A 14,419-nucleotide genomic window follows, 5' to 3' on the forward strand; every position below is an offset into this window, starting at 1 on the left:
CAAAAATCAGCCAGGTGTGGTGGCACGTGCTTGTAATCCCAGCTACTTGAGAGGCTGAGGCAGGAGAATCGCTTGAACCCAGGAGGCAGAGGTTGCAGTGAGCTGAATCGCACCATTGCACTCCAGCCTGGGTGACAGAGCAAGCCTCCCTCTGAAACAAAACAAAACAAAACAAAATTATCTATCAAAATTATCTATGGTGTGGATAAAACGATGGAAAGGGTAGAAATGTGAGCTAGGGACAGAAAGAGAACTAAATTTCTCTTTCATAGTGGAAAATCAATACATAACGCCTAAAACTGAAGAATCAAGAATTATCAATGCCAGTATATTATTTAGAAAAATAGTGGTTAGGGGAGAGAAGGAAGGAAAAAAGAAAAAAGAAAAATGGTGGTTAAATAACAAAATAGCCAAAAACTATTTGAAGAGTGGCCTCTGGGAAGAAGCAAATAGGGGTTGCAACAAAAAGTGGGAGATTGCTGTTTTTAGTAGCAAATTTGGAGGGATTTTTGAGTGAGTAGTTCTCACCATGACAGCACAATAGAGCCAGTCTTAATAAACACTGTAGCTGAGACCCACCCCAGGTGAAGTGATCAGAATCACAAGAGGTGGGTGGGGCCCAGCTACAAGTGGTTCCAAAAGGGCTCTGAACGTTTCTGATGTACAGAAATAGTTGAGAAATACAACTTTAAACTACATGCATGAGTTACTTCATAAACTAACAAGTGGCCAGGCACGGTGGCTCACGCCTGTAATCCCACAACTTTGGAAGGCCGAGGTGGGTGGATCACCTGAGGTCGGCAGTTCCAGACCAGCCTGACCAACATGGGGAAATCCCATCTCTACTAAAAATACAAAATTAGCCAGGCGTGGTGGCACGTGCCTGTAATCCCAGCTACTCGGGAGGCTGAGGCAGGACAATCGCTTGAACCCAGGAGGCGGAGGTTGCAGTGAGCCGAGATCATGCCACTGCACTCCAGCCTGGGTGATAGAGTGAAACTCCATCTCAAAAAAAAAAAAAAAAAAAAAAAATTAACCAGTAATATGCAAATGAAGACATGTATATGAAACTGTTTAAACGAAGAAACATTTACAAAACACTTATATACTCATGAAACATCCATACCTATATAAAACATATATAGCAAAGAAAATACTCCAGAAATAATACATCAGTTACCCAGTTCTCTTTTTTAATTAAAAACTTGCAGGCCGGGCATGGTGGCTCATGCCTGTAATCCCAGCACTTCAGGAGGCTGAGGTGGGTGGATCACGAGGTCAGGAGTTTGAGACCAGCCTGACCAACATGGTGAAACTCTGTCTCTACTAAAAATACAAAAATTAGCCGGGTGTGGTGGTGCATGCCTGTAGTCCCAGCTACTTGGGAGGCTGAGGCAGGAGAATCACTTGAACCCAGGAGGCAGAGGTTTCAGTGAGCCAAGATTGTGCCACTGCATTCCAGCCTGGGCGACAGAGCAAGACTCTGTCTCAAAAACAAACAAGAACAAAATAAACAAACAAAAAAACTTGCAAAGTGGTAGCTTAAGATTTCACAATGCTTAATTTCATTTCATCTAATTAATTAATTTATTAGAGATACGGTGTTGCTCTCTCTCAGGCTGGAGTGCAGTGGCACGATCACAGCTCATGCATTCTTGAACTCCCGGGCTCAAGAGATCGTCCCGCCTCAGCTTCCTGAAGTAGCTGGGACTACAGGCTCACAAAAACATGCCTGGCTAATTTTTAAATTTTTAAAATAGATTTGGAGTCTTGCTATCTTGCCCAGCTTTGTCTCAAACTGCTGGTTCAAGTGATCCTCTTGCCTTGGCCTCCCACAGTGCTGGGATTACAGGTGTGAGACACCGTGCCCAGCCTACCAATGCTTTTGTGGGAAAAATAAATATGAGACACCTTTATATGCTACCAAAGAGAACTACATACTTAAATTAAATGTAGTAAGTAATATTAATTTCTAAAAAGACTAAAACTGGTCTGTGCCATGGTCTGATCTGCCTACTGCATATGGGGTTCTCTTTTCATTTTTTTTTTGTTTTTTTGTTTTTTGTTTTTTTTTTGAGACAGAATCTCACTCTATCACCCAGGGTAGAGTGCAATGGCACAATCTTGGCTCACTGAAACCTCCATCTCCCGGGTTCAAGCGATTCTCTTGCCTCAGCCTCCCAAGTAGTTGGGACTACAGGCGCACACCATCCCTCCCAGCTAATTTTTTAATTTCTGGTAGAGACAGGATCTCACCATGTTGGCCAGGCTGGTTTTGAACTCCTGACCCCAAGTGATCCGCCCGCCTCAGCCTCCCAAAGTGCTGGGATTACAGGCATGAGCCACTGCACGCCTGGCCTCCCTTTTCATTTCTGAAGATTGGTATGTTCTGGACCATTTATTTCTTTAGAGGAGTGACACTGCCTGTGCCATCAAAAGCAAACAACAATAACAAAAAAACTTGCTATTTATTCCACAGCTGTCCTGTGCATCACAATATTAAAATCTAAAATTAAGCCACGATGCATTTATTGAGCAAATACATTTCCAATTATACACAATGGTGTCTTTAAAAGTCGGCATCCAACATTCATCCTAAATCTAAATAGTCCTCTGGAAATAGCAGGCACATACAATGAATGGTATTCCTGAGAAGCGGTATCCAATAATGTCCAATTAAATTGGGAGAAACTAATGGATTGCTAAAGTACTCTCAATGATGCTAGATCATGTTAAACAATACACTGGACCCAGTGCAAAAACACATTCTGTCACATCACCAAACTGCTGCAACAGATTAATTTTCATTGACAAAGACAGAGTACTTCTTTTGAATTCTTTGAAGACACAAAATGCCTGGACCCCTCTGGCTTTATAAGTTTAATTGGGGTAGCCAATAAACCTTTTCATTCAGCAGCCTCTCACATTCTTCCATTTCCCACAAAAACAAAACACACATACAATTTAAGAAAGTACACTGCTGGCTGGGCATGGTGGAACACGCCTGTAATCCCAACACTTTGGGAGGCCAGGGTGGGTGGATCACCTGAGGTCAGGAGTTCGAGAACAGCCTGACCAAAATGCAGAAACCCCATCTCTACTAAAAATACTAAAAATTAGCCAGGCATAGTGGCGCATGCCTGTAATCCCAACTACTTGGGAGGCTGAGGCAGGAGAATCGCTTGAACCTGGGAGGCGGAGGATGCAGTGAGCTGAGATCATGCCATTACACTCCAACCTGAGAAACAAGAGCCAAATTCTGTCTCAAAAAAGAAAAGAAAGTACACTGCTAACTTTCCTAAAAATCAGAAGTTGTAATATGAAACAAAATGAGTAGGAGGAAAAATGCTGAAAAATGTATGGTGCATTGGAAGCTCTTGGAATAAAGAGTTTAAGTAAAACTAAACGTGAAAACCAAATGGAAAACATATACTTGGGGTCAGCTCTCTTGGCTACCAGACATTTTCACTGGTCTCCTGATAGAAACCTATCAGGAGTTTCCTTCTCCCTCTAACTGCAGTATGAACACCCACAACAGAAACAGTTTGAAGTGGCAGATCCGTGCACCAGAATATTTTTGAACACAATTTTTCACTAATGAAACATTTTGACCAGATACAAAGGACTCTAAAGACTGTGCTTTCATTTTCCTGTAAATTACTATAGTTTGAATTATAATATCCACCTTTAAAGTGTTTCACTGCTGGCATTATTTGTTTTTGTGTTTGTTTGTTTGTTTTTTTGAGATGGAGTTTTGCTCTTGTTGCCCAGGCTGGAGAGCAATGGTACAATTTCGGCTCACCACAACCTCCACCTCCCAGGTTCAAGTGAGTCTCCTGCCTCAGCCTCCTGAGTAGCTGGGATTACAGGCATGCACCACCACGCCCAGCTAATTTTATATTTTTAGTAGAGATGGGGGTTTCTCCATGCTGGTTAGGCTGGTCTTGAACTCCTGACCTCAGGTAATCTGCCCGCCTCGGCCTCCCAAAGTGTTGGGATTACAGGCGTAAGCCACTGCACCCGGCCGACCACTGGCATTCTTTATAGAATCACTGAAAATCATCACTTCAATAGTGAAATATAAAACAAAGGATGTTCAAGTTAGATCCCTGTCACTTATTTCAGCATTCAGGGCCATCTTTTTTTTGTGATTGTCACAAATTTTCAAAAAATTAAGTGCATGTAAAACAATATGTTAATATTGAAAGACTAAAACTATGGGCTAGAAGTTTTACTTAAACTACAGCAGCTCAGCATGAGAAAGGGAAACGTTTGAACACTAGAGAAATTCACCCTTATACCTCTACCTCCATAAAAGAAAATTATTCTGGGTTATATAACAAAAATAAACCTCCCACCAGAGATCTTGGAAATCTTGAATTTTTTTTTCCTGCAGGAGGATTTATTATTTTCCACTGAGTGTCCATTCATGCGTTTTCTTCTTGTTTCTATTCATAGCACCCGATCCTGACTAGCATGCACAACCTCAAAAGAAAAGAAACACTAAATACAAACTGTGTAAAATTAAATAAAAGAAAGCAAAATAAAAAGCACACATTAAGAGTGGGTACCCTTGGGTTGGTGCCACAATGTCTACCTGTGCAATAGCTCTCGTGGAACTCACCTTGTACGCAACACTATTAGACGAATCCACAATGATGAACAGGGGCTTCCTGGTGAAAGGATAGAGATCCCCGGGATGAAGGCTGGGAAAACAACAATGAAGAACTGTTAAACTGTGTCAGCCACGTCTCAGAAATCTTATTCTTCAGTTTGGTCTGCTCATCTCTCCTTTGCATCGTAGCACTGAGAGAAAAACAAAGACTAGTTAAGCAAAGGAAAAAAAAAGCCTGTATTTACTAGGATAGCCAAGATAGTTTTATATGGAAGAAAAAAAAAGTTCAGAGACAATTGTTATTCAAGAATATCTAAGCCAAAGTGAAGTCTGTGTATTTAAAGATGACTAAACACACAGCATGAAAACCTCAGAAGTTGGCACACAGGTACCTGTTTCATATTTAAAAGCTCCTTGTAAGAACATCTGGAAACAAGATGTAGTAACAAAACCAGATTTGTATTTCAATGAGTCTTCAAAATTTCTTTTTTAAAGATTTTTAATATTTCAGGCTACATCTTAATACTGCAGGTAGTAAGTAGGAAAACCTTTTTACTATCACTATTTTTTATTTTTTTTAAAGACATCGTCTTGCTTTGTGGCCCAGGCTGGAGTACAGTGGTGTGGTGCAATCTCAGCTGACTGCAACCTCCATGTCCCGGGCTCAGGTGATTGTCACACCTCAGCCTCCTTGAGTAGCTGGGACTGCAGGCATGCACCAACACAACCAGCTAATTTTTCTATTTTTAGTTGAGATGGGGTTTCTCCATGTTGCCCAGGCTGGTCTCAAACTCCTGAGCTCAAGCAATCTGCCCACCTCAGCTTCCCAAAGTGCTAGGATTATGGGCATGAGTCACTGTGCCCAGCTACTTTTTAGCATATGTTTCCTCTGAACATTTGCATCAAGGGCTTGTTAAACATGCAGGGGCTTGTTAAACATGCAGTTTGACTGGCCCACAGAAGAGCTACTGAACCCAAAGGCTGAAGTCCAGTAACGTGCATGTGACAGCCAATGTGTAAGGTCAGAATCTTGGTGTGCGTGCTGACTTTCCAATGACTGAGTACATGATGTGCATATGTGGATAGATACTAATGTAAATGTAAATTTATAAATGTTTCACTGAGCAGTATCATCAAACTTCATTATATTTCAAATAAAAGTTTTTTCTTTTATTGACAAATAAAAATTGTATATATTCAAGGTATACAATGTGATGACTTGTTAATGCATACATGATGTATAGTGATTACCATGATCAAATTAATCAACACCTCCACTCCCACACAGTTACCCTTTGTGTGTGTGGGCAGCGGGGGGCGCCGGGGACGGTGGGCAGAGAGGACACATAAGCTTTACTCTTTCAGAAAATTTCGAGTAAACAACAATTTTTGTTATTGTTGTTGTTGTTGTTGTTTGAGATGGGGTCTCACTTTGTCACCAAGGCTGGAGTACAGTGGCAAGATCATCGCTAACTGCAGCCTCAATCTCCCAGTCTCAAGTGATACTCCTGCCTCAGTCTCCCAAGTAGATGGGACCATGGGCGTGCACCTCAATGCCTGGCTCATTTTTTAAATTTTTAGTAGAGACAAGATCCTCTTATGTTGCCAAGGCTGGTCTTGAACTCCTGAACTCAAGCAATCTTCCCATCTCAGCCTCCCAAAGTGCTGAGATTACGGGAATGAACCACCATGCTTGCTCCAACAATACAGTATTTTTATTTTTTATTTATTTTGAGACGGAGTCTCGCTCTGTCACACAGACTAGAGTGCAGTGGTGTGATCTCAGCTCACTGCAACTTCTGCCTCCCAGGTTCAGGCAATTCTCCTGCCTCAGCCTCTCAAGTAGCTGGAATTACAGGCACATGCCACCACACCTGGCTAATTTTTTGTATTTTTAGTAGAGATGGGATTTCACCATGTTGCCAGGCTGGTTTCGAACTCCTGACCTCAAGTGATCCGCCCACTTCGGCCCCCCAAACTGCTGAGATTACAGGCCTGAGCCACTGCACCCAGCCAATACAATATTTTTAATTATCATCACCACGCTGTACTTTAAATGATATTTATCTTACAACTGAGAGGTTGCCCCCTTTAGCCAACATCTCCCTATTTTCCCCAATCCTCAGCTCCTCACAACTACCATTGCACTCTGCTTTTTTTTCAGATTCCACATATAAGTGATCATGCCATACAGGTTCAGTATTCCTAATCTGAAAATCCAAAACGAAAAATGCTCCAAAATCCAAAAGGTTTTCAGAGCCAACATGATGCCACAGTAGAAAATTCCACACTTGACCTCACATGATGGATCATAGTCATGCAGGTACACAACACATAGTTTATCCAGGATCTCAAAGGGAAAAATAAAATTACTTTCAAACAATGTGTATGAGGTGTATATGAAACATAAATCAATTTCATGGGTCTCATCCCTAAGGTACCTTACTATCTATATACAAATGTTCCAAAATCTGGAAAAATCCAAAACCCGAAACACTTCTGGTCTCACACATTTCAGATAAGGGATATTCAATATGTATTAGAAACAAAGTTTTAGACCAGTCCAGTCTTCTTTATAACCAGACTACTGTCAGCTAGAAAAATTCTAGAGCCAATGTAGCCAATAACAGCCCAAGCAATGAAGTTGTTATGCTTAGAAAAAGAATGAACTCCAGGCATGGTGGCTCACGCCTGTAATCCCAGCACTTTGGGAGGCCAAAGCAGGCGTATCACTTGAGGTCAGGATTTCGAGACCAGCCTGGCCAACATGGTGAAACCGCATCTCTACTAAAAGTACAAAAATTAGCTGGGTGTGGTGGTGCATGACTGTAATCCCAGCTACTTGGGAGGCTGAGGCAGGAGAATCCCTTGAACCCGGAAGGCGGAGGTTGCAGTGAGCCAAGATAGTGCCACTGCACTCCAGCCTGGGCGGCAGAGTAAAACTGTCTCAAAAAAAAAAAAAAGAAAAAAGAAAAACAACTTTTGTAGATGAAATTCTATTTGCTTTTGTATTTTTTGCATTAAAAAAATTTTTTTTTTAAGTTTTTGTAGAGACAGAGTCTCACTATGTTGCCCAGGATGGTCTCAAACTCCTGGGTTCAGGTGATCCTCCTACCTCAGCCTCCTAAAATGTTGGGATCACACGCATGAACCACTGCTCCTGGCCTGAAGTTCTATTTGTAATCATGTAACAACATTCATTTGTGCCATATTAAACCAACAAAACCTTGTATTAAAAAATTCAGGCCCGCGCAGTGGCTCATGCCTGTAATCCCAGCACTTTGGGAGGCTGAGGCTAAGGTCAGGAGTTCAAGACCAGACTGGCCAACATGGCGAAACCCCATCTCTATGAAAAATAAAAAAATCAGCCAGGCATGGTGGTGGCCACCTGTAATCCCAGCTACTTGGAAGGCTGAGGTAGGAGAATCACTTGAACCTGGGAGATGGAGGTTGCAGTGAGCCAAGATTGTGCCACCATACTCTAGCCTGGGCAACAGAGCAAGATTCCATCTCAAAAAAAAAAAACAAAAACCTCAATACTAGAGGTTGGGAAGGGTAGGGGAAGGGAGGTACAGGGAAAAGATTTGTTAAAGAATAAAAAATTACAGCTAGATAGAAGGAATATGCTCTAGTGTTCTATACCACTGTAGCATGACTATAGTTAATAATATGTCATATAGTTTTTATTTTCTCTTTTTTGTTTTTTTGACACAGAGTCTCACTCTGCCACCCATACTGGAGCACAATCTCGGCTCACTACAACCTCGACCTAATGGGTTCAAGTGATTCTCCTGCCTCAGCCTCCTGAGTAGGTAGGACCACAGGCGCAAGCCACCACGCCCGGTTAATTTTTGTATTTTGGTAGAGACAGGGTTTCACGTTGGCCAGGCTAGTCTCAAACTCCTGACCTCAAGTGATCCACCCATCTCGGCCTCCCAAAGTGTTGGGATTACAGGTGTGAGCCACTGCTATCAGCCTATATTATAGTTTTAAATAGCTAGAAGAAAGACATTAAATGTTCCCAACACAAAGAATGGATGTTTGAGATGATGAGTATGCTAATTACTCTGATCTGATCACGATATATTTTAAATATAGAAACATCATTATGTACCCCAGGAATATTTATTTTTCAATTAAAAAAAATAAAATTAAAAAAATTGTGGCTGGGCATGGTGGCTCACACCTGTAATCCCAACACTTTGGGAGGCTGAGGCGGGTGGATCACAAGGTCAGGAGTTCAAGACCAGCCTGACCAACATGGTGAAACCCCATCTCTACTAAAAATACAAAAATTAGCTGGGCACGGTGGCTAGTGCCTGTAATCCTAGCTATGCATAAGGCTGAGGCAGGAGAATCACTTGAACCCGGGAGGCAGAGGTTGCAGTGAGCCGAGATCATGCCACTGCACTCCAGCCTGGGTGACAGAGCAAGACTCCATCTCAAAAAAAAAAAAAAAAAAAAAAAAAAAGTTTGGGCTGAACACACTGGCTCACACCTTGTAATCCTAGTACTTCGGGAAGCTGAGGTGGGAGGATCACTTAAGGCCAGGAAATCAAGACTGACCTAAGTGACAGAGCAAGACTTCGTCTCAAGAAAAAAAATTTGTTTAAAAGTTCGTATTGACGTTACATGTATCATGTCCTGACATATTATTTATTTATGTATATATTTACTGTCTCCAACTAGAATGCAGTTTTGTTCACTGACATATCCCTAGTGACTAAACAGTGTGTAACATATAACAGATACTCAATAAAATATTTATTCAATGAGTATCAACCAAAAGTTCTAATTTCCTAGGATAGACAGAGCCTGAATTATTGCTGGAATCCAATTAAGTGTTTCTGGTCTGTCCCTAAATCTTAGTCTAAGGGAATCATTCCAGTACTAGAAAAAACTCCCCATTTTACTTACTATTTTTTCTATTTATAGACAGAGGTATAATTTTCATAGTAAGAGGAGACACCAGCATACATACCAGTGCATTTCCTTGTGGGACTGATTTCGTTTGTGGATGGCATCTCCATTAATAATATCCCGGTTACTATTAGTAAGTACGCCTCCAAAATCATAAGGACCTATAAAAACAAAGGGAAGAATCCTAGACTTCAGGTGAAGACTAACACTGACCTGATGTTCAAATACAAAGGTACTGTGTGAATCTCTCATTGATTCAAGCAAAGATAATTACACAACATTTAAATTATTTTAAAATTTAACATTTTAATTTAATGGGGTATTTAAATGACTGCAGTATGTTGTCACTTTCAACATTTTAAAAAACATTTAATTATTCAGCAGTTCTTCAGAGTATAATGAGAAACAAAACAAGACTCTATGGCATCATTATTCTAAGTAATAAAAGGAATGGAGATCTGGGATGTTCAAAATGACCTTTACATTTCAAGCAAACTTAAAATCTCAGGTTTAACAATATTATTTTAAAAGGAATTTGGTCAGACATGGTTGCTCATGCCTGTAATCCCAGCACTTTGGGAGGTTGAGGCAGGAGGAATGCATGAGGCCAGGAGTTCCAGACCAGCCTGGGCAATATAGTGAGACCCTGTCTCTACAAAAAAATTTTTAAAATGAGCCAAGCATGGTGGTAGGTGCCTGTATTCCCAGCTACTCAGGAGGTTGAGGCAGGAGGATCACTTGAGCCAGGGAGTTTGAGGCTGCAGTGAGCTATGATCACACCACTGCACTCCAGTCTGGATGAGAGAGTGAGACCCTGTCTCAGAGAAAAAAAAGGAAGTTGCAGAATAAAATAATCTTTTTTTTAAAGAATGAAATCTTAATCTCGTAAGTAAATACAATTTTAAACGAGCCATTAACTCTAAAATTTAGAAAAATATTTGAATAGAATTTGAAAATTCTCATTCACAAAAACTTCACCTTTAAGAATGTATTGCCAGATTTCAGCGTGCAAATATCCATTATTATCACTATTGTATCAAGCACTTTAGTTCTGGTTCTGAAGTTAGCCTTTTCCCACTAAATTCATATGAATTAGCTAAACTCTTGTCTAAATGGAACAGCAACTGTGGGATGTTCATATAATCTCTCTCAAAGGACCTATCAAAGTACGATTACCTATCATACTGTGAAAACAGTAAAAAAGTCAGTATGTTAAGCGGAGACCCAGAAAACTTGATTTAACAGTATATAAGACATAAAGATAATTATAAATAAAAGTACTAACATTATTACAAAAAACTAAAGTAGTTTAAGATTTTACATTACTTTTAATGTTGTATTATATTTCATTTCTTAAAAAAATCACTGCAATGAAAAGACTAAAGAGATTTGTTTTCATTTTAACATTTTAAGAGAATCTGTAGGTCATGCAAGGAAGATGGCAAGGACATGCATTTTATAAAGGAATGCAAATTTCAACAAACAAATGAAGAGGAAAATGTTAAGGATGTTAAGAATTTTTTTAGTTTTTTTTGCCCAGGCAAATATTTAATTATCTTATTTACATCCAAGTTACTTATCTATTCTGACCAATTTCTGGACTCATATGTTCTGGACAGTGTTACGTTTTTATTCTGAAACAGCATCCCGATATTCTACAGATTGAATCCATAAAACAAAATAAAGGACAGAAAACAAAATCATGACAAGGGCTTGAACTTTCACAGTTACGAAAGTACACTGATTTCTACAAAGACTTTCAGCCATCATGTAGCCATTGACCGGATTCCCCAATGCACTGAAAGCTCAGAAAAATTCAATGATGTGAAATAGATCATTAGGCTTGGTTATTCCATCATCCTTTTCAACTTTGAAACATCAAACTCCTTATGTATATCTAAATGTATTTACATATTATGCTTTTGATAAATTTGATAGTGAAGCATGCATTTAATATATGAATTTTCTGATGATTTATGGGCTTTGACGTATAACATTTCAGAAAATGCAACAGACTGGGGTATCTACAAAATTACCAATCAACAAATAGACCAGGTTTCAAATTTGGAAGTCTGTCTAGAAAGCCTGAGATGGTCTGTGGGCTATGGGCCATCGTCTTGTAGAAAATAAAGAGAATTCAAGCCCTGCTCACAACAGGGAGCATTCCTTTATTGTACCTTCACTATCAGAACGACCTGTGGGGAAAACGCCAGTGGCCGACAGGTAAATCAGAAGCACACTATTGGCAGGCAGCTCCTGAAATGAAAGAAAATCACATACACAAAACAACAAACAAGGATAAACAACATGGTTTTATTTAAAGTTCATGACATTTTAAAGTTGTGGAATAAATAAGAATGCACTGTTGTCTTTTCCAAGAGAAGAAACGCTCTTCTTGGTTCTGACTTTAAAACTATATACACAGCAGAGATTCATTATTAATCTATAACTATGTCAAAAGTTGCGAAGACATTCTCTGCTTCAAAAACCCCACCATTTAGAGAGTATTCTCTGAAAACTTGAATGGAGAAGTAAAGATCCTGACTATATGGCTACAAGACAAAGTCCCTTCTGTGGCTTTCTCTACGTAGACTTTGGGAAGAATTATCCTATTTCTCATAGTTCTTTCAGATGATCTAAATGTTTCATAGAGCTCTTTGAGTATATAGGAAGCCTAGGCACTCTGCTTTTTTTAGGTCTGTTTTTTTTGAGACGAGAGTTTCACTCTTGTTGCCCAGGCTGGAGTGCAATGGCGCGATCTTGGCTCACCGCAGCCTCCGCCTCCTGGGTTCAAGTAATTCTCCTGCCTCAGCCTCCCAAGTAGCTGGGATTACAGGCATGTGCCACCACACCCGGCTAATTTTGTATTTTTTTTTAGTAGAGATGGGGTTTCTCCATGTTGGTCACGCTGTTCTTGAACTCCCGACCTCAGGTGATCCACCTGGCTTGGCCTCCCAAAGTGCTGGGATTACAGGAGTGAGCCACCACGCCTGGCCAGTTCTGCACTGTTACACCTAAAATCGTTGAGTAATAAAAAACTGGAGGAAGGAGAACCACTATTATCATTAATTAATGATGGGAATAATCACAACATCATAAGCAATTTTCATTCCCAAACAGCTATTTCACAGCTTACCAGGAATTAAAAAAAAAAAAAAAAAAAAGGAAACAAAACAAAACAAAAATATCTATTATCAGGATCATTATTCTAAAGGCAGTTTTTCATTTTTATATTTTACCTAAACTCTAAAGTATTTTTTCAAAAGAGTGACTCTTAGATTCTAGTTAGGGCACACTTTCACCTCATAGTAAAAAGTACTGGATCACACATACCTTAAAAGATGCTGCTAAGAAGGTATATAGTTGGCTGAAGGTTGGTTTGTAGAGCAGATACTTGTGGGGGTTTTCTCGTCTCGTAGGCTTGTCAGCTGATTCCTATATTTACACACAGAAAACATTATACATGTAAGCTGCATTTGACAAATGAATTATCAATGTCCATTTTCACTAGCCCTTATCAAGGAAGTCTTATTTTCACACTCAGTCTTACTGTGATTATGCTTATCTATTTCTCCATGTCTCATCAAGTGAATTCTTTATTCAAGGCTGTAGTATCTGTTGAATAATCAATGTTTCAACAGGAGAGAAGCAGTCAGAGGGTTACCAAACTTGCAAATGTAAAAGAGGAAATTACCTGCATTCCTGGTTTATTCATCTGGGAAGCTAAATTCATTGGCTCCCTTTCCAGAGCTTGTAACATCCGGAACATGTCAACAGTTAGTTCACTGAACTTAACCTGCAAGAAAAAAAAAAAAACAACACACAACCTAGCCTTAATGCAACACGCAGACTTTAAAGAATTTTATCACGTTACTAGTTGTGACTTTCACATGTACTTCAGGGCTTTGGGTACCTTTTTCTCTAATATTTCGTTACAGAAATTTTCAAGCGATGGAAAGACTGGAAGAATTCTACAGTGACACCCATATGTTCATCATTTAGATCCTATAATAAGCATTTTTTATATTTGCTTTATCACATACCTCTGCAGCCATATACATGTCTACTGATCAATAAACTTCCTCAAGTTTTGTTTTTTTAAGTAGTTACAGAAACACAGGGGGCCAGGCATGGTGGCTCACGCCTGTAATGCCAGCACTTTGGGAGGCTGAAGCAGGTGGATCACCTGAGGTCAGGAGTTCGAGACCAGCCTGGCCAACATGGTGAAACCCCATCTCTACTAAAAATACAAAAATTAACTGGGTGTGGTGGTGGATGTCTGTAATCCCAGCTACACAAGAGGCTGAGGCAGAAGAATCGCTTGAACCCGGGAGGCGGAGGTTGCAGTGAGCCGAGACTGCGCCATTGTATTCCAGCCTGGGCGACACAGCAAGACTCTGTCTCAAAAAAAAAAAAAAAAAAAAAAAAAAAAGCAGCAGCAGCACAGAGACTATATTAGGTTCTACAAACATGTTAACCTCCACAGACTGGTGGATGAATTCACACGTGTAGGTGGTGTGCTACGTGAGGGGCAAGTTTTTCACTAACACCACAAGGATCTCCAGCCCAAATTCTTTTTTTTTTTTTTTTTTTGAGACAGAGTCTTGCTCTGTTGCCCAGGCTGGAGTGGCACAATCTCAGCTCACTGCAACATCTGCTTCCCGTGTTCATGCGATTCTCCCCCCTCAGCCTCTGGAGTAGCTGGGATTACAGGCGTGTGCCACAACACCTGGCTAATTTTTGTATTTTTAGTAGAGATGGGGTTTCACCATGTTGGTCAGGCTGGTCTCAAACTGTTGACCTCAGGTCATCTGCCCACCTCAGCCTCCCAAAGTGCTGGGAATACAGGCATAAGCCACGATTCCTGACCTTTCAGCCCAAATT

The 14,419-nt window shown here is 40.2% G+C and overlaps 1 protein-coding gene across 3 annotated transcripts in view; it reads right to left on the minus strand.

Moving 5' to 3' along the window:
• Positions 1-14,419, minus strand: part of SCAI (suppressor of cancer cell invasion) — a 194,084-nt gene that overhangs the window by 44,834 nt on the left and 134,831 nt on the right. For 2 of the 3 annotated variants that reach the window (XM_030817810.1, XM_030817808.1), the window contains 5 exons: positions 13,230-13,331; positions 12,869-12,970; positions 11,713-11,791; positions 9,597-9,696; positions 4,625-4,706 (listed from right to left, as the gene is read on the minus strand). In XM_030817810.1, coding sequence (XP_030673670.1) covers positions 4,625-4,706; positions 9,597-9,696; positions 11,713-11,791; positions 12,869-12,970; positions 13,230-13,331 — 465 coding nt within the window. The remainder of the gene's footprint in view (positions 1-4,624; positions 4,707-9,596; positions 9,697-11,712; positions 11,792-12,868; positions 12,971-13,229; positions 13,332-14,419) is intronic. The other variant, XM_030817809.1, reaches the window with a different exon arrangement.

Source organism: Nomascus leucogenys, chromosome 8 (assembly GCF_006542625.1).
Source record: "Nomascus leucogenys isolate Asia chromosome 8, Asia_NLE_v1, whole genome shotgun sequence".
In the NCBI taxonomy this organism is placed as follows: domain Eukaryota; kingdom Metazoa; phylum Chordata; class Mammalia; order Primates; family Hylobatidae; genus Nomascus; species Nomascus leucogenys.